The sequence below is a fragment of the Sceloporus undulatus genome, chromosome 2 (genome assembly GCF_019175285.1).
Source record: "Sceloporus undulatus isolate JIND9_A2432 ecotype Alabama chromosome 2, SceUnd_v1.1, whole genome shotgun sequence".
In the NCBI taxonomy this organism is placed as follows: domain Eukaryota; kingdom Metazoa; phylum Chordata; class Lepidosauria; order Squamata; family Phrynosomatidae; genus Sceloporus; species Sceloporus undulatus.
Genome location: NC_056523.1, coordinates 122,570,720 through 122,590,031, shown reverse-complemented (window position 1 = coordinate 122,590,031; position 19,312 = coordinate 122,570,720). Strand labels below are relative to the sequence as shown.

The 19,312-nt window shown below is 41.7% G+C and overlaps 1 protein-coding gene across 2 annotated transcripts in view; it reads left to right on the top strand.

Annotated features, from left to right (window-relative positions):
* Nucleotides 1-12,520, top strand: part of FABP6 (fatty acid binding protein 6) — a 49,403-nt gene extending 36,883 nt beyond the window's left edge. For both annotated transcript variants that reach the window (XM_042447288.1, XM_042447287.1), the window contains 4 exons: nucleotides 8,012-8,104; nucleotides 8,699-8,874; nucleotides 10,613-10,702; nucleotides 12,390-12,520. In XM_042447288.1, coding sequence (XP_042303222.1) covers nucleotides 8,038-8,104; nucleotides 8,699-8,874; nucleotides 10,613-10,702; nucleotides 12,390-12,443 — 387 coding nt within the window. In that variant the 5' untranslated portion in view covers nucleotides 8,012-8,037 and the 3' untranslated portion in view covers nucleotides 12,444-12,520. The remainder of the gene's footprint in view (nucleotides 1-8,011; nucleotides 8,105-8,698; nucleotides 8,875-10,612; nucleotides 10,703-12,389) is intronic.
* The last annotated feature ends 6,792 nt before the right edge of the window (nucleotides 12,521-19,312 follow it).

The following is a 19,312-nucleotide window of genomic DNA, read 5'->3' as shown; positions in this document are numbered from 1 at the left end:
CAGCTTCACTGTTGCTAAAATTCCTTCCTGACATATACAGTCACAGCAGAATAGTGGTTCTATTCAGTAGTACACTTTACATTTGTATTGTGTGTGTATTATTATTATTATTATAGTTTATTTATATAGCGCTGTAGATTTGCACAGCACTGTACATACAAATAATATTTGTGCGTTGGTGGGTGGGAGCCATTAGACCTCATAGGCCTGCTACTATTTTGGGAGTTTTTCATGAGGGAAGATAAGATACTGATAGCATGTACAAGCTCTTTATTGTACTGGGCTGGCACACTGGTTTGAATTGCATGATACTGTATAGTGAAATGTACAAGCTCAAACAGAAGGCAAACACTCTAATTTAAACTTCTACCTGTTGCTCAGTTTGATGAACTGAAGCAGTTATGTCCTAGAACTCAGTAATGCCTGGCTTTGAATGTAGCAGCTTGACCATTGCAGGGACGTAGCCAGGATTTTAGGAAGGGGGGGGTCCAGACTAACTGCCACCATTATAATGGGGCTTGGGTGTGGCAGGGCAGCAGTACACATCATTCATTTTTCTAATGGAAGGGGGGTCCAGCTATGTCCCTGAACAATGTAATGCTTATGTCAGAGTTATTATTATACAGCGCGCCCGCGCATACGCGGGCGCACCATACGCAGCCTTGAGTATATGCGCTCAAGCCGCAGGGCATGCATGGGGCGGAAGGGGCGGCGCGTCCCATTCAATTGAATGGGTGTGCACACCTGTTGCGCCCTGCGCGCTCCCATGCCGCCGCGCATGAGCCCCATTGTTTCCAATGGGGCTCGAGCATAGGCGGAATTCGCCTTACGCGGCGGGATCCGGAATGGATCCCCCACGTAAGGCAAGGACGGACTGTATATTAAAACGTAAAACTAACTTAGCCTCTCATTGACCAGTTGACAAACCAGTATATTTTATTACACTATAGATTTACACCTTTATTGTAATTGTGAGTACAGTAATAAAAGACTTCAAAAGATTAAAATATAATTCTTCCACTACAAATAATTTTATTTCTATATGCCAATTTGACAACTTTCACTTCTTTTCCTATAATGAAGTTGTGATACATTTAATGTGCTTACCTCTTTTAGTTTGCTGTCAGAACTTATTTTCTTTCTGATCACAAACACATCCATCTTGAACACTCAATATAAAAACTGTTAAACTATTTTAATATCACATCGCTCAGAAAAACATACGATGTGGTTATGCAACAAACATGGCAGGTCAGCAATAATGCACTGGATATCATTAAAACATAAACAAGACAGTCCAACAGGCCAACAGGCCAAGGGATGAAGAGGGGAAAGATGTATGTCCACAAGTGGAATTCCTGGCTGCAGTGTGTGTTTGTACCATACAGTTCCCAGAATTCCCTAGCACTGAGCCAGCCAGGGCAGTCTCAAAGCAGTCTCAAAGTAGATTATTGCTGCAGGTTGGCTTAATAAAGTTACTGCAAATATATGGGTTTTGGTATTTGTCATGTAAGACCCACAAGGTAAAATTTGTTGTAGTGGTTTGAGTGTTGGACTATGACTCTGAAGTCTGTAGACCAGGGTTTGATTTCCACCTCAGCCATGAAACCCAGTGTGTGACCTTGGGGAGTAAGTCACACTCTCTCAGCTTCAGAGGAAGGCAATGGCACAGCTCTTCTGAACAAATCTTGCCAAGAAAACCCCAGGATAGGTTCATTTTAGGGTTGCCATAAGTTGGAAAGGGCTTGAAGGCACACAACAACAACAACCACTCAGATCACAATGCACTGTAATGGAACTATATTCTGTTTTAACTTTAGCAGTGGCAACACTATGAGCTACTACATTGTAGAAATAATGCAGTTTGACACCACTTTTAACTTCCAGGGCTACTAAAAAAAACAACCCCAAACCCCTGGGATTTGTAGTTTTGTGAGGCACCAGTACTCTTTTAGAAAGGAAAAAAATGCTTGTAAAAATACAAATCCCAGGATTCCACAGAATTGAGCAACAACACTTAAAGTGGTGTCAAAGGGTATTATATCAACAGTGTAGATTCCCCCATGCTATAGAATTGTGGGCTTTGCAGTTTGGTGAGGGGCATTTGGAAAGCTCAGCCAGAGATAGAGAGATGGGGGAGGTCACTGAACTACAACACCCATAATCCCACAGCACGTTGCCATGGCAATCACTCTACAACAGCCTAGTATGATAAAGTACTCAAGTTGCAGAGTTGGAGTGGAAGCCAGACTCCTATGGAAACGAAAGGGAAAGAGCTTGCTTAGTCTTTCCCCCTTTCCCTCTCTGAGCTCCGTGGTTTTAATGGAGAGGAGGAGGGGGGGAGGAAGGAGCTTGAATGCCCCCAGGCCTGAAGGGGGGGGGACCAGACCCCCCAAACCCCCCCTCTAGCTACGTCCTTGACCATTGGACTAGAACTGTGTGACACCAAACCCCATTCCCACTTACATTTAAATTGGTTTGCGATTCGCCTTTACTTCATGTCGATGAATCGATTCCAAAAGTTCAGTCGTTTTCACTATGAAAGCAGATCTTTTCATTATTCCCTTGTAATTGCTTCTTCTTTGGCATGATTGTCGTCCCCACTAGTTTGTGCCATCGCCCGGCTTGCTGCCCAAGTAATTGCAAGTAGTTGCAAATCAATGAATTGAATCTTCTATCAATTAAATAATAATAATAATGCATACCACAAGCACAAAGACAGCGCTGCGGGGTGTGGGGGATGGTGAATCTACCAAAAACTGAGGAAGGATGGAAAACACACTTCTGCCATTGGTTCCACCCCTCCAGAATGATGCAATTCAGACCCATCATTCCCACTTGTTGAACATGCTTCAGAATTGATTTTATTCAAAAGAACCGCCAAAAAACTTATGTCAGAAATGAGTGGGGTTTTTTTGCCTTTGCCTCACTTCATCATGATTGAAACTGATCACAATAGGACTGGAAATGGTTTCAAATGGGAATGACAGTTATACATCCTGATCAGCAATTCGTTTTAAATCATAGTGGGAACGCAGCCCAGGATTCATATCTTTGTTTGGCCATGGAAACCCACTGGGTAACCTTGGGCAAGTCACACACTCTCAGCCTCAGAGGAAGGCAAAGGCAAACCTCCTCAGGAACAAATGTTGCCAAGAAAACTTTGTGATACATTTGCCTTAGGGAAGCTGGAAATTACTTGAAGGCACACAAACACCACCTCTGTTAAATGTGTATAGATAGTTGGAGGAAATGAATTACATGATTGGATTTTCTGAAAGGTGACTCACACATAAAAATGAGGCGTCAAAAGCCTCATCTCATTCCAGCAGCTTTGTAGCTTTGCTGCACCTGCTAGATGAGAGGAAGATTTTCAAGGTTGTTGGCATTATTGCTAGAAGAGCAAGGCTGCAAGTTCAGCACAAACTGGAAAAGATCTGTGGTTTGAGTTCATTCACCTCTTCCTTTCTCAGTTCGTAGAAGTGAAATTTCCATCCAAACCAGGAATCAAGGGGTAGTGATGAAGATCATTTTTTCCTTCTATATTTGGAGAGGGGGGGGAGGAAGAAGATACACCACTCTTAGGATGCATCTCTTCTGTAGAATTAATGCAGTTTCATACCACTTTATCTGCCTTGGCTCAATGCTATGGAATTACGAGATTTGTAGTTTTGTAGTTTTGTGAGAGATTTAGCCTTATCTGTCAGAGAGCTCTGGTGCCACATAAAACTACAAGTCCCAGGATTCCATAGCATTGAACCATGGCAGTTAAAGTGGTATCAAACTGCATTAATTCTGCACTGTAGCAGCAGCTTCAGCTTTCATTTTTTCACATAAAAAACCCAGGGAATTTTGAAAAGTAAAACACATAGGAATTTATCGCACTATCAAGATTCCACGGGAAAATGGGAGTTAAATGAGATTTAAAGCAAAGAAAACTCAGAAATGCCCAAAGTTTATAACATGACATTGCAGCAGGGACGTAGCCAGGATTTTGGGAAGGAGGGGTCCAGACTAAGTGCCACTATTTTGAGAGGCTAAGAGCCCCCCCCAAGACACAAAAAGAGGGTCAAGCGTTTACTTCAGGATGGCACCACTTTAACTTCCGTTATGGCTCCGTGCTGCTATGGAATCTTGGGATTTGTAGTTTTGAGGAGCTGTTTGGCCATCTCTGTCAGGTGCCACAACAAACTACAAATCCCAGCATTCCACAACATGGAGCCAAGAGCAGTTAAAGTGCCATCAAACTGGATTATTTTTTCAGTGCAGATGCAAACTGAGTCCTTCCTCTGAAGGTGTTTACATCAGATAAATTCAGGTCGATAAAGCAAAGTGCAGCTGCTCAAGCAATGAGCGGCAGCCACTCTGTTCATGCTCTGAGACACTCTGTTCATGCTTTGAGACACTGCATTCCAACTTCTGAGCTGAGCTAAGAACCCAGGCTGCATCCACACAACATTTCATTCCCACTTCCAAGAGGGATTTTTAATTCCAAGACACACACACACACACACACACGATTTTTAATTCCAAGACTCATCTATCTATCTATCTATCTATCTATCTATCTATCTATCATAATTTTAAATTCCGTTATACCTTCCTTTCTTTTTATGAAGACCCCAAGGGCCATCCAGTCCAACCCCATTCTGCCATGCAGGAACTCCCAGTCAAAGCATCCCCAACAAATTATGTAATGGGGTGTCCATCTACATTGTAGAAAGACATACTATAGATTAATGTTATGGAAAATCACTACCTTGAGTCCGTATATTGGGAGAAAGGCAGGATATAAGAAAATAATAATAATAATAATAACAACAATATCTGGGTATTGTAGTTTTGTGAGACATTTAGCATTCTTTGTCAGAGAGCTCTGGTACCACAACATACTACAAATCTCAGGATTTACCATAGCATTAAAGTGGTGTTGAACTGGATTATTTCTGCAGTGTGCAGCCTTATTAGACTGCAGTTCCCAGCAGTCTGTGGTGCTGCTGGATGATGGGGACTGCAGTCTAGCATTGCCTGGAGCAGGGCCATAGGACTCAACAGCCCCAATTCATCATCTTAGATTGATTCCATATATTAATTAATTAATCATAAAATCATAGAGTCGGAAGAGACCCCAAGAAGGGCCATCCAGTCCAACCCCATTCTGCCATGCAGGAACTCTCCGTCAAAGCATTATTATTATTATTATTAACCTTTATTTATGAAGCGCTGTAAATTTACACAGCGCTGTACATACAATCTTTTAGTTAGACGATTCCCTGCCCTCGGGCTTACAATCTAAAAAGACAAGACACAGAAGGAGAAGGGAGTGGTGGAGGGAAAGGGTAAGAGGTCCAGCAGTTCCTCTCTACCTCCAAGGCCTGGACCAAGGCAGATTGACTGGTCCAAAGCATCTCCATTGACATGCTAAAAAGGGGTCAGCTAACTGTATTTTATTCCCTTTGTCTTTTAAAAAAGAGAAAAAACAAGGCTGGAAGGAAGCCTCTTGCCTTTTTGCATCGCAGACCCTCCTCTTTTTTGTTGTTGCAAAAATCCAGAAATGACTGTTTTTGAAAACCTGAGTTCATTATCAGAAGAAATGTCCAGAGTAGAGTCTGAGTCTCCTTTTTCTGGACTTCTGAAACCTGAATTATTCCAAAACCCAAAACTGACCATGAGAGCATCTGATCTGACCCCAACTCAAGGAAACTTGGGAATCCTGAAGGTTTAGATCAATTACTGAATTATTGAATTATACAAGGAATAGTGGTCTCAGGGCTTTGCTGAAGCTCAGTGTACAGAAGCACAACATTATTTTAAAAATATGGTGTATTAAATTACCTTCAGCCTATATCTATGAGATGCATATGAAACATACATGGATCCCATCTCCCATTATATCCCATTAGACATATATAAATATACCAAACTCTGAAAAACTTCAAAATCCAAAATACATCTAGTCCTCAGCATTTTGGGTAAGGGATATTATTATTATTATTATTATTATTATTATTATTATTATTATTATACTATATTGTATATGGACATAACTGCTGAAAGGAAAGTTAGAAGTCACCTTTTCTTTCTTTTATATCTCCTTTTAGAAGCTTCCTTCCTTCTTTTTTCTTTCTTTCTTCCTTTCTCCCCTTCCTCTTCCTTCCTTTTTTTCCTTCCTTCCTCTCTTCCTTCCCTTCTTCCCCAGGAAGAGATACCTTTATTCTGGCAAAAGCACAGGGGGGGGGGGGAGGAGGAGTGGAAGGACTGGGATGGAAAGGAAACTAAAGGGAAAGAAAGCACAGGGAGAGACCCTGGCCCACTCCCCCTCCCTCCCCCCCCCCCTCTCTCTGAGCCTGCAACTTAAATTGTCTTTCCTCTTTTGTTTTCCCTCTCTATCTGAGCCCTCCATGCTTTTGATGGAGGGGAGGAGAGGGGGAAGGAAGGAGCTTGAACGTCCCCAGGGCTGAAGGGGGGGTCCAAACCTCCCAACCCCCCCCTTGGCTACGTCCCTGATCGCAGTTAAGGTGCAATAACGCAAAATTAATCCAAACGCAAAGCAGAGAAAACCGATAGCTTTTTACTTTCAAAACAACCGAAAAGTAAAAAAGCTGCCATTTTCCTCTGCTTTGCGTTCGGATTAACTCTGCAGTATTTCACTTGGTCAGTTCCCGAGTGTGATAAAGTAACTGAATTTGCAAGTTTGGTTTAAATTCAAATGTACTTTAAACCTCATTCAACTCCCATTTTCCTGTGAGAGCTCCCCTAATGTGATAAAGGCCATAGAGTTTACATGCTATAATTTCTCTCTCAGAACAATTTGTAAGAGGTTTTAGGGTGAGTTTTATAAATATAATAACCAGTTACATTGCTGAATATCCCTTAGACCATGGTTTTACACCTTTCCTCTTCCAGATGTTTTGTATTTCCATTCCCAGAATTGCTGACCATTGGTCAAACTGGCTGGGGCATCTGGGAGCTGAAGTCTCTCAGGACCAAAGACTGAGAATCATAGATTCATGGAGTTGGAAGGAGCCCAATAAGTCATTGAATCCAACCTTCTGCTCAATGCAGGAAATCCAGCTAAATCACCTGGCAGTGCCTGTTCCAAAGCATTCTCAGAAATGGTGCAGCAGTGGCGGCATTCCAGTGTGCGGTAAACTCCAGTTCTTAGCTCCATCCCATTCCGTGTGCACCCGTGCGTGCCCCCATTTTGAAATGCAACGGGCCCATTTTAGGGTCCGTGTGATAAACTTCCAACATTCAAACAACTACACCACACTGGCTTGATGTCTTTGGTGGAGGGGTGTAGAAATTGAAAGGAATAGATGTTGTCTAAGCAGAATAACTGGAATGACCATCTGTCCATACAACAACATTTTAGCATACAATACAGTGTTTAGCTGATCTCAAGCATAGCATACTGTGAACAGTGACGGTGGTGGTGGGTATTCCCTGACCTCAAAGCTTAGTGAATGCCTGCAAAGCATCACACCCAGCACTCTCTCACTTCATCTTGTGAAAGTAAAATTAGTCTTCGAAAGGGATTGAAAATAAATAGCAAGCATCATAAAGCAATTATATGATTATTTATTGTAGTACCTTCTGTAATATCATATATAGTTATGGTCAGTTTCAGATTGCCATTTTTGACCAAGACCACACAACGACACATGTTATCTGCTTTTCAAGTGAGGCAAAAAATTCTGATCTGTCAGCAATATTTAATCTTAATAGAAACTAAATACTACCTTGAATGTATCTGGAGAAAATACCTAGGAATTTCTGAAAAACTTACACATCAGAGTGTTAATGGACCCTTTTGCAAGGGTCAATAACACTGGTGTTAGTGATTCATGCAAAATTGCTCTTGTGTTGTAAAAATTAACTTCCTCGTTACATAGTGGGTTGGAGGAGGACAATGTATTTTGTGTGGATAACCTGAACCAAGAAAGCTTTATAAAGCGGGGGAGTTGAGCCCCTGGACCAAACTGATTTCAGCCTGCTTCCATAATCACAGCTACTCTCCTCAACGAAGAAGAAAGCATGGCCTTCTCTGGCAAATATGAAGTGGAAAGCGAAGAAAACTATGATAGCTTTATGAAGCGCATTGGTACGTATAGATGAGATTGTTCTCCATCACTTAGACAATTCTTTGGATTGATAATGAGAGTCATTGCACTGCTGTGGTTTCAGGAAAGAGAAATTCAAAATGTGGCTTGTAATATTTTAAATTAGGATCTAGCAATCTTTGGCAGATAGTGTAAGAATTAATTAATCTAGGCAGATGTAGAATTCTGTTTGGCAAAATTCCTTTGTGAATCAAAAGCTTGCCTACTTTTTCAATGTCATTTTCTCTTTTATCTCTGATCATTTGTTAAGATACAATCATGAGACAGCTAACATCCGTATAGGTAAGTTCCAAACATCTGGAGAACCAATGTTCGGGAAACATTGTTCTAAATGCTCAGTGGAAGGTTTTAGTTACTGCAATGTTAGACATTTGGGGACTGACAGACTATTTCAATTGGGGTCAGAATTCTTATTTGGCATTGGAGGCAACATCCTCCCCTCTCCAGCTATATCATTGTTATATCCTTGTGGGGAAAGAAGCAGTTATACAACACAACAACATTCAAGGACATTTGAGAAGTGACCCAACAGAAAAACCACAGATTAAAAGCAAATTGTATTTCCACTGAACTAGGTCTTCCTGCTGATGTAATTGAAAAAGGAAGAAATTTCAAGATCGTTACTGAGATAATGCAGAATGGAGATGAATTCACTTGGTCCCAAATTTACCCAGGTGGGAAGTCTATGGTTAACAAATTTGTCATTGGCAAGGAATCAGAAATGGAGACACTGGCTGGAAAAAAATTCAAGGTAAATAGGTGGCTATACATAAATATGCAAGAGCTGAACCAGGATTGAAATCATAATTTTAGGTGTTACCAAAGGCATGCCCAATGAGATTTTCTACATCATCATCCTCTGCTTTGAACACTGCTTTCTCCCAAGCTATGTCACAAACTATTTGTGAAACTCATTTTCAAAAGCAGTTTGCATTGCATAACATGGATGGATGAGTGAGTCTTCCCATTAAAAAAACATACAAGAGTCTGAAGGATCCTAACTGTGGTATATGTTTTATAAGATTGTGCTTACTTTTCCAATCCTACGTCCTACAGTTATAGCATATGCTGTTCACTAAGTGAATAATAATTTCTCGGGTTAATTTTCATTCCTGTTTCATTAGCAAGCCTGATAGTCTGTAGACTGATACTTATTATTACTTACTCAAGATTTATACTAGTAGAGAAGAGCAATGCTACTCAAAGTGGTGTTCTATAGGCTGATGTTGGTCCATGGGCCATCGGCTGAGGGTTCATGGTGAGTTTTCTGAAAACTATGCAGATACAATACAATTTGAATCTCTCTTATTTGAAATGTTTGAGAGTAGAAGTGCTATTTTGGAATTTTTGATTTTGATTTTTTGAATTTGGAATATTTGTGCACGCACACACACACACACACACAGAGGTATCTTGGAGATGGGACTCATATCTAAACATGAAATTAATGAATGTTTCACACACATCTTGTACACATAGCTTGAAGGTAATTTTGTACATAATGTTTTTAATAATTTTGTGCATGAAACAAATTTTATGTAGTGTATACTGAACCATGAGAAAGCAAAGGTATCACTATCCCAACCACCCATGTAGACAACTTTGGATTTTGGAGTATTTCAGATTTTGTAATTCTGTATAAGGGAGACTGACTCAACCTGTAATAATATGACTCCATGTTGGATCTATTTTTACATATACAGTAATTAGATTCTTTTAAATTAATGTCTAACTTAAGTCTCATTACATTCAATGGGTCTGATCTAAGCACAACTAAATCTGGAATTAACCCATTGTAATTAATCTGCACATGGTTCTTCCCAATATGAAAGGAAGGGAAGAAGAGGTGCCAATTATTTTGTTAAAGGAGGTTACATCTATTACATAATGAAAGACAGTTGACAAGGGCAAGCCAGAAGACATGTTGATTCCCTAAGCTACCTTCACTTTAAGAAGCCAAACAGTTTTCCTTTCCTTTCCTTTCCTTTGGTCCTCTTAAACAGGTTTAAGCCTCAGCACATTTTCTGGCTTGCATACCCCCTGTTTTATCCCCTGTATTTTTTAATTTGTAAATAATAATTTATTTAGAAGTTGGACTACGATGCTGGAGACAAGGGTCCTAATCCCTGCTTGGCCAAGAAACCCACTGGGTGACCTTGAACAAGTCACATGCCCTCAGCCTCAGCAGCAGGCAATGGCAAATCGCTGAACAAATCTTGTCAAACAAACCCATGGTTTATTCTGAATGACAGCTTCCAGAACTGACAGCCAGCATGGCAACTGAGAATTCCACTCTGCTGAATTTTTTCCTTGCTGTGTTATATGTTGCTTAAAAAGATTAGAATTTGGACTAGCTGAAGATTTTTAACCCAGGTTTTTTTAAATCTAAGAATACTGATCTGGCATGATAGCAGCACTTTATGTAAATGTTATCCTTATTTTGCCTCAGCCAATACAACAACTAACCAACATGTGTCATTCTATTGTAGGCAACAGTTAAAATGGAAGGTGGAAAAGTGGTTGCTGACTTCCCTAATTATCATCATACTGCAGAGATCACTGGGGGCAAACTTGTGGAGGTAATTTTGTGAAAACCTTCCTTGGAAGAGGAATGTTGCTATCCCTCATTATCTCTATTTTAGGCCTATCCACCCATCTACCCAGACTGGTACTCAAGGTGATGTGCAAAATAAAGAAATTAGATAAAAACATACAAAAGCTGAGGTTAAAACATTAATAAACAAACAACAGAGTTTAGGGCTCTGCGATCTAAACTCTCCCAGTACATAGTAGCTCAACCAGTATGGTACACAACATCTAGAAATTTAAGGTCTACAGGCAAAAGACTATTACCTGTTCCACCCACATGCATAGCCCTATCAAAGCTGCAAGCATTTCAGTATCTGGCTCCAAGGGAACAGTTTTCCTTTGGACCTCCAGCTGGAAGAGGATCTCGCCCATTTTTATAAGGGGATGAAGACCTTCCTTTTCGATTTGTTGTTTTAAGGTGCAGAGTTGTACCTGAGGTTGTTGAGATGGGTAGCAGCTGGTGGGGTGTTGGGGATTTTATGTATATTTATAGTATTATATTTTATTATCTGTCTTTGATTTTATATGTTTGATGTTCTGCCCTTCAGTGGAATGGGCTATTATTGTTGTTGTTATATTTAAAACCATGTAAACTATTATTTTAAAACAAAGAATAAAAGCAATATAGCAGAATAAAAAGCAATCACCTCCCCAGGTTTTGTTGGACAAAAAAGGCCTTCTCCTGCTGCCAAAAATACCCCCCCCCAAAAAAAAACAACAGCTGGGACCAGCCATGAAGAAGGTCCTCTCCCCACCCCAAATGTGCCTTAGAAAGTGGTAGATAGAAGTGCCTTCCCTGAACATCTTAAATCTCAGATAGGCTTATATGGGAAGGATTCTGTTCATATAACCTCTCCTCTGTTTGGAGAAGAGGATGGGTAAGCTCTGGAAGTTAACGAGCACCTTTCAACCATTCAATCCCTACGTGTCTGAAAATCCACTTCCATTTTGATGGTGGTGGGAGACACTTTGAAAGGTTTGCAAAACAAGAGGGGTTTATGTGTGCATTGCTCCAACGCATGGGAGGGCAAAGCATAGCCCACAGACCTCATGCAGCTCCATGGCCATTTTTGTGGCCCCCAGTTTATTTTTTGCCCTCAATGTCTTCAAATGCCCTCTAGGGAGCATGGCAGGCAATCTTGCTATGCTTTGGGCCCCTTGGGTCTTTTGGGCACATGAGAGGCTGGTCTGTTTTTAAACAGAAAGTGACCTGAATTTCACTTTCAGGTAACTTGCTGGTATAAAAAAGGTCTTCACTGGGCCTAAAATGGTCTAGAGAAAGATAGAAATGTGCAGGAAATGCCCCCATACCCTCTGGGGTATTTATTTATTTGACTTGTAGGTGTAGCCCTCCATGTTTTTCTGGTAGATCAGTGTGGCCCCTTAACTTCTCACACTTGCCCATCTCTTGCTTTAAGGAAAACTGGAGCAGAAACAGAAAATTTTGCCCCCCCTTTCCCTTCAAGGAGGGCCGGGAAGGGTTTGGTGGCTGGAGAGGAAAAAGGCCTAGAGGTGGTAGTGGTGGGCTGCAGGATTCCCACCTCCAGTTTAGAGGCATATACAGCACTTTTGTTGCCTCTGAGTCAGATGTAGAGGAGAGGGGAGAATTCAGATATGAATCGGTATATGTTTAATTTCCAGTTTCAACAGTAATGTTTGCTGTGCTCTTTGTTGCAGATTTCTACAGTTGGTGATGTAACTTTCAAGAGAATCAGCAAGAAGCTGGCATAAGAAGATACTGGTGAAGGGATAAGCCCATTCCTTAGACTTACAGGAACATGAGAAATAAAAATAAAATGACATAAAGTAACACATTAAAAAACTTTGTCTAGTTTTGTACTTCCCGCACAATCAAATGGAGTAAAAGGTTTATCTCCTGCATAGCCTTTCTCAATTTAAATTACTCCTATTGCACTTTGCTGGAGCTCTTTTTAGGAATATTTTCAACCCGTGGATGTTTGAATCTGTGGCTAAGGAGGTCTGATCGTACCTGAAGGTAATGCTATGGGTTAAATATAGAGAGAAGGAACTATAACATAGGGATCTGCCTTATACTCGGGGGGCGGGGGCGGGGACTGCGGATCACACCAGGTGAGACCCTAAGGGGGTTGACACCACTGCTCTTCAAACACCTACATTTTGGCAGAATTCATGTGCTTCACTTAAAGTGCCGTAAAATATGGTGGGAGTGGAGTGAAGCTCAGTGGGAGGAGGAAGAAGAGGCTCCAGATTTTTTTTAAATTAGAATTTACAATTTACAATTTTTAATTTTTTAAAAAAATTGAAATTTGAAATTTTAAGTCTTTTTATTATTTCTAAATGTTCTTTTAAAACATCACATTTTAACTAAATCTTCACTATGTATATGTACAGTAAATACATTTTGGTTGTGCTATGATATTGTAATCTGAAGGTATAATTTTGCTAGTTGTTGATAGCACAACTGTTGGCATTCCATTCCATGGTATATGGGAATTATGATTTATGAGTACCATTAGCCCAGGAAACATTGCTAAGGATTCTGTGTGGTGTGAAATGGGAGGAGGTCAATGACACCATGAGTTACCGCACCAGGTGACACCGACCCTAGTGACTCTACTGCTTCTACTGAGTCAGGCATTGTCCCATTTAGCCCAGTACTGTCAACTGTGACCAGCAGGAGTGACTTTGCAGGGTTTCAGGCAGGATGTTTCAAGAAACCCTATTGGGAGGTCCCTGGTGGTCTCCATCCTGTCATAACCAGGACTGATCCCACTTAGCTTGTAAAAGAAATACTAGTTTAAGTTCACTGTGCCATAACACATTACTACTTAGTTATAGCACATATGATATGAAATGTGGACATATTAAAGTATATTTTGCTATCAAACTGCCTGTGCATATAGCAAGACCATTTTTATTCTCACCTTTTAAATCCAGACAATATTTTTATGTATTACAGGTAGTATTTCTTCAGATTCTACCACATATAAAGTAAAACTCAACATAGAATCATAGAATCATAGAATCATAGAGTTGGAAGAGACCACTAGGGCCATCCAGTCCAACCCCCTGCCATGCAGGAAATCCAAATCAAAGCATCCCTGACAGATGACCATCCAGCCTCTGTTTAAAGACCTCCAAGGAAGGAGACTCTATCACCCTCTGAGGGAGTGCATTCCATTGTCGAACAGCCCTAACTGTCAGGAAGTTCCTCCTAATGTTCAGGTGGAATCTCTTTTCCTGCAGCTTGCATCCATTGTTCCGGGTCCTGTTCTCTGGAGCAGCAGAAAACAAGCTTGCTCCCTCTTCAATATGACATCCCTTCAAATATTTAAACAGGGCGATCATATCACCTCTTAACCTTCTTTTCTCCAGGCTAAACATCCCCAGCTCCCTAAGTCGTTCCTCATAGGGCATAGTTTCCAGACCCATCACCATTTTTGTCGCCCTCCTTTGGACACGCTCCAGTTTCTCAATGTCCTTTCTGAATTGTGGCGCCCAGAACTGGACACAATATTCTAGGTGGGGCCTGACCAAAGCAGAATACAGTGGCACTATTACTTCTCTTGATCTAGACACTATACTTTTATTGATGCAGCCTAAAATAGCATTGGCCTTTTTAGCTGCCGCATCACACTGTTGACTCATGTTCAACTTGTGGTCTACTTGGACTCCTAGATCCCTTTCACGCGTAGTTTCATTCAGCCAGGTGTCACCCATCCTATATCTGTGCATTTTATTTTTCCGCCCTAAGTGTAATACCTTACATTTCTCCGTGTTGAATTTCATTTTGTTAGCTTTGGCCCAGCTTTCTAGTCTATTCAGGTCATTTTGAATCTTGATCCTGTCCTCTGGGGTATTAGCTATTCCCCCTAATTTGGTATCATCTGCAAATTTGATAAGTATGCTTCCAATTCTGTCATCCAGGTCATTGATAAAGATGTTGAATAGCACTGGGCCCAGGACAGAGCCCTGTGGGACCCCACTGGTCACTTTTCTCCAGGATGAAAAGGAGCCATTGTTGAGCACCCTTTGGGTTCGGCCGGTCAACCAATTACAGATCCATTTAACAGTTCCTTTGTCTAGCCCACATTTTACAAGCTTGTTTGCAAGAATGTCATGGGGAACTTTGTCAAAGGCCTTACTGAAATCAAGATATACTATATCCACAGCATTCCCTTCATCTACCAAGCTGGTAATTTTATCAAAGAAAGAGATCAGGTTTGTCTGGCATGACTTGTTTCTCTGAAACCCATGTTGACTTTTTGTGATTATGGCATTGCCTTCTAGATGTTCACAGACTCTCTGTTTAATGATCTGCTCCAGAATCTTTCCTAGTACTGATGTCAGACTAACTGGACGATAATTGTTGGGATCCTCTTTTTTCCCCTTTTTGAAGATGGGGACAACGTTTGCCCTCCGCCAGTCTGCTGGGATCTCTCCTGTTTTCCAGGAGTTTTCAAAGATTATTGCCAATGGCTCTGATATTACATTTGCCAGTTCTTTTAATACCCTTGGATGGAGTTAATCTGGTCCCGGAGACTTAAATTCATTTAGATTAATAAGGTATTCCTCTACTATCTCTTTACTTATTCTGTACTGAAATGCCCCTATCCTGTCCTCTGCTCCATTATCCTCAGGTTGAGCACCCTTTGCCTTTTCTGAGAAGACTGAGGCAAAGAAGGTGTTGAGTAATTCTGCCTTTTCTCTGTCTTCTGTTAGCATTTTGCCATCTTCTCCACGCAGTGGCCCTACCGTTTCCTTCTTCTTCCTTTTGCTGCGGACATATCCAAAAAAGCCCTTTTTATTGTTCTTAACCTCTCTAGCAAGCCTGAGTTCATTCTGCGCTTTAGCTTTTCTGACTTTACCCCTACACATGCCTGTTATTTCTTTGAATTCCTTTTTTGTGATTTCTCCCTTTTCCCATTTCTTATACATGTTCCGTTTCAAACTTACCTCGGCTGAAAGTTCCTTAGTCATCCATCCTGTTTTCTTGAGACACCTCCCATTTTTCTTTCTCACTGGAACTGTTTTAAATTGTGCCTTCAGTATCTGTCTTTTGAGAAACTCCCATCCGGCCTGAATTCCTTTATCTTTTAGTATTTCTGACCACGGGATCACCCTCAATACTTCTCTAAGTTTACTGAAATCAGCTCTCCTAAAGTCTAGAATGCAGGTTTGACTATGCCTGGCTTCTCCTTTCCACTGTATTACAAACTCCAGGAGAACATGGTCACTTCCACCTAATGATCCCACCACTTGCACCCCATTAACCAAGTCATCCTTGTTGGTTAGGATCAGATCTAAAATAGCTGACCCCCTTGTTGCCTCTTCCACCTTTTGGACCATGAAATTGTCTTCTAGGCAAGTGAGGAATTTGCTAGACCTTGTGGATTTGGCTGAGTTTGACTTCCAGCAAATATCAGGGTAGTTGAAGTCGCCCATCACTACTACATCTCTCTTTTCTGACTGTGTGGTCATCTGTTCTAGAAAGATATCATCCAATTCTTCAGTCTGACTTGGGGGTCTGTAGTACACTCCCACCGTAACATCCTTGTTGTTTCCCTCCCCTTTAATTTTGTTAAAAGCTGAACAGTTGTTACTATAGATTCCTCCTGTCTAAGGGTGCATTTACACTGTAGAAATAATGTAGTTTGATACCACTTTAAATGCTGTAGATCCATCCTATGGAATCATGGGATTTGTAGTTTTACACACTTTTAAGCCTTCTCTGCCAAAGAATGCTGGTACCTTACAAAACTACAAATCCCGGGATGCTGTAGGATAGAGCCATGGCAGTTAAAGTGGTGTCAAACTGCATTATTTCTACAATTTAGATACACTCTAAAGTCATGCTTCACTTGCCACAATATAGAAAGTATCATAGGCATAGAGCAAAAAACTTGGTGCATGTGGAACAATTGTGCTACAAATGCTGCTTTTGAGGAGTTGAGCTGGCATACGTGGAAAAGGCTGAATGGCTGACAGGGTTTGGGCTGTCAAAATTACAATTTCAGAATATAGATGTGTGTGTGTGTGTGCATATGCTAATTTGGCTGATAGTCTTAAATGGAATTTTCCATTCCACATTATGATCTCCTGAACTCTCTCAATTTCACTGCACAATATTCTAAGCTGGTGCTGACATTATTAAGCATTGCTGCCAATTCCAATGCAACGTTTGAAGTGCCCAGTGCAAAAAAGGAAGCAGTCTATGGATGGCCCATGTTTCGGTCTTCTGAGGATAGGAAAAGCAAAGTCTCCCTCCACAGGGCTGCAGGGAGAAGGATTTTAGGACTGCTCCCTCCAGTGTAGTTTAACCACTGGGCTCTTGTTAAGCAGAATAGCACAACATTCCTCACAAGCAGGCTTACATTTGGCATGAGCTGAATTTCTTGGTACGAACATGATTCCCTTGCCAGCTGCAAACACAACTGCTTAGATAAGCTTATTACTCAGAAGGATCAGGCAACTGTATTCTCCTGTTCTTTTAAGCTTTTGGGAGGAAAACAAGAGAGACGTGTTCAAATGCTGGTCTTTCTGTCACAGGGAAGCCATGTGTCAGGGGCTTAATCTTGCCCTGTCACATAGCAACATCATCTGAGCATGTGTTCCTACCTAGCACTTGTTCACAAAGCCCAAATCCATTACAACTCCCATTTGCAAACCAACAGGAAGGATCCCATGTTTCCATCTGAAATCAGGATGTCAACTTCTGCCCCACAAAAATGAAGCAGAGCTACTGTATTTGCTTTGTTGCACCTTTACACAGCTGCTGTTCCCCTCCATTGAAAATGGCACTGGAATTCAGACAGGATGAGAAATAAATACGTTTACCTGGCTCCTTTACTGTCTAGACACAGTCGGGCCAAAGGGAAGTGTCACAGTCCATCCCAGCCCAAAAAACCGTCCATAGCAGAATGGCAGCGAGACTAATTTGCTCAACGTTTAAAAGCCCAACATTGTTTTGACTTATGCAGGGACGTAGCCAGGATTTTGGGAAGGGGGGGGGCCCAAACTAAGTCCCACCATTTTGAGGGGCTAAGACCCCCCCCAGGCACAAAATGTAGGAAAAATGTAGGACATGATGCACGACAAAATGTAGGACAAATTGTAGGATGTTCAAAAATGGAGAACACACCCAACTAAAAGCCAAAAACATTAATAAAAAACAATATAAATTCATGTTTCTCAGTCATGCTCAAAATGGAGAACATTTTGACATTCTTCCTGGATAGGAGGTTGGGATATAGCTTTGTGTGATAGACTAGGAGGAATTTCCTGAGAGTAAGGGCTGTTCAACAGTGGAACACACTCCTTCCTTGGAATCTCCTTCTTAGGAGGTCTTTAAGCAGAGGCTGGATGGCCATCTGTCAATGGGGATGTTTTGATAGAGAGTTCCTGCATGGCAGAATAAAGGGGTTGGACTGGGTGGCCCTTGCAGTCTCTTCCAACTCTACGATTCTATGACTCTGGAGACCAGGATTCAATGAAAATCTGATTCTCTCCAACAGAGAAGGCTAAATATCTTACATGGGGTACGTGTCAATGACGTGGCTCATGCATCATGTCCAAGTGGTGCAGCGCACAAGGGACATCACAGCGCTTGTCACACTCTCTCAGCCTTAAGGGAAGGTGAAGGCAAATCCCTGAAAACCATTGGGCAAGTCACATTCTCTCAGCCTCAGAGGATGGCAAAGTCAAACCCTCTCTGAACAAACCTCCCAAGAAAACCTCTTGAAGGCGCACACTCGCACACACTCAAGTCACCAAAGGCAGACTCTCTGAACAAACCAAGAAGACCCACTAGGCAAGTAAGTCACACACTCTCAGTCTCAAGGAAAGACTGGCAAAAGCAAACTCTCTGAACAAACCAAGAAGCCCCACTAGGCAAGGAAGTCACACACTCTCAGCCTCAAGGAAAGGCTGCTAAAGGCACACTCTCTGAACAAACCAGGATGTTTTGAAATTCCTCCTGGGCAGAAATGTAGGACGTGTCCTGGATAAAGGATGATGTCTGGTCACCCTGATAAAATGGAGGATGTTTTGACATTGCTCCTGGGCTGAAATGTGTGCCGTATCCTGGATAAAGGAGGACGTGTGTCATCCTACCAAAAATGGAAGACATTTTTACATTCATTCAGGCCAGAAGGTTGAAACATAGGACACGTCCTAGAAAAGGAGGACATCTGGTCATCTTACAAAAAATGAGGACTTTTGAAATTCCTTCTGGGCAGAAGTCTGAAATGTAGGATGTGTCCTATAAAAGGAGGCCAGAAAAGAGCCAAGCCTTGATATCTGGACCCCAGAACATACTCTAACTCCCAGAATTCCATGAGCCACAAAAGAGTTAAATCGTTGCCAAACCTTTAGTGTGGATGCAGCCTCATGCAGCCTCTTGTCCTTTCCTCCCTCTCCGGCCCCGCAAAAGTTTAGGGGCGGCACTTGTGCTCCTCCTGGCTTTGCCAGGGCCGGGAGGAGAGAAAAAGGCGCTTGTTGGAGTGCGCGTGTGCACGCGCATAGCCCCAAACAAACGTCAGGGCACCACTTCTGCTCCTCTTGAAGCCTAGAGGAGAGCAAGAGCAAGTGGGCCCTGGTGTTTGTTTGGGGCTGCGAGC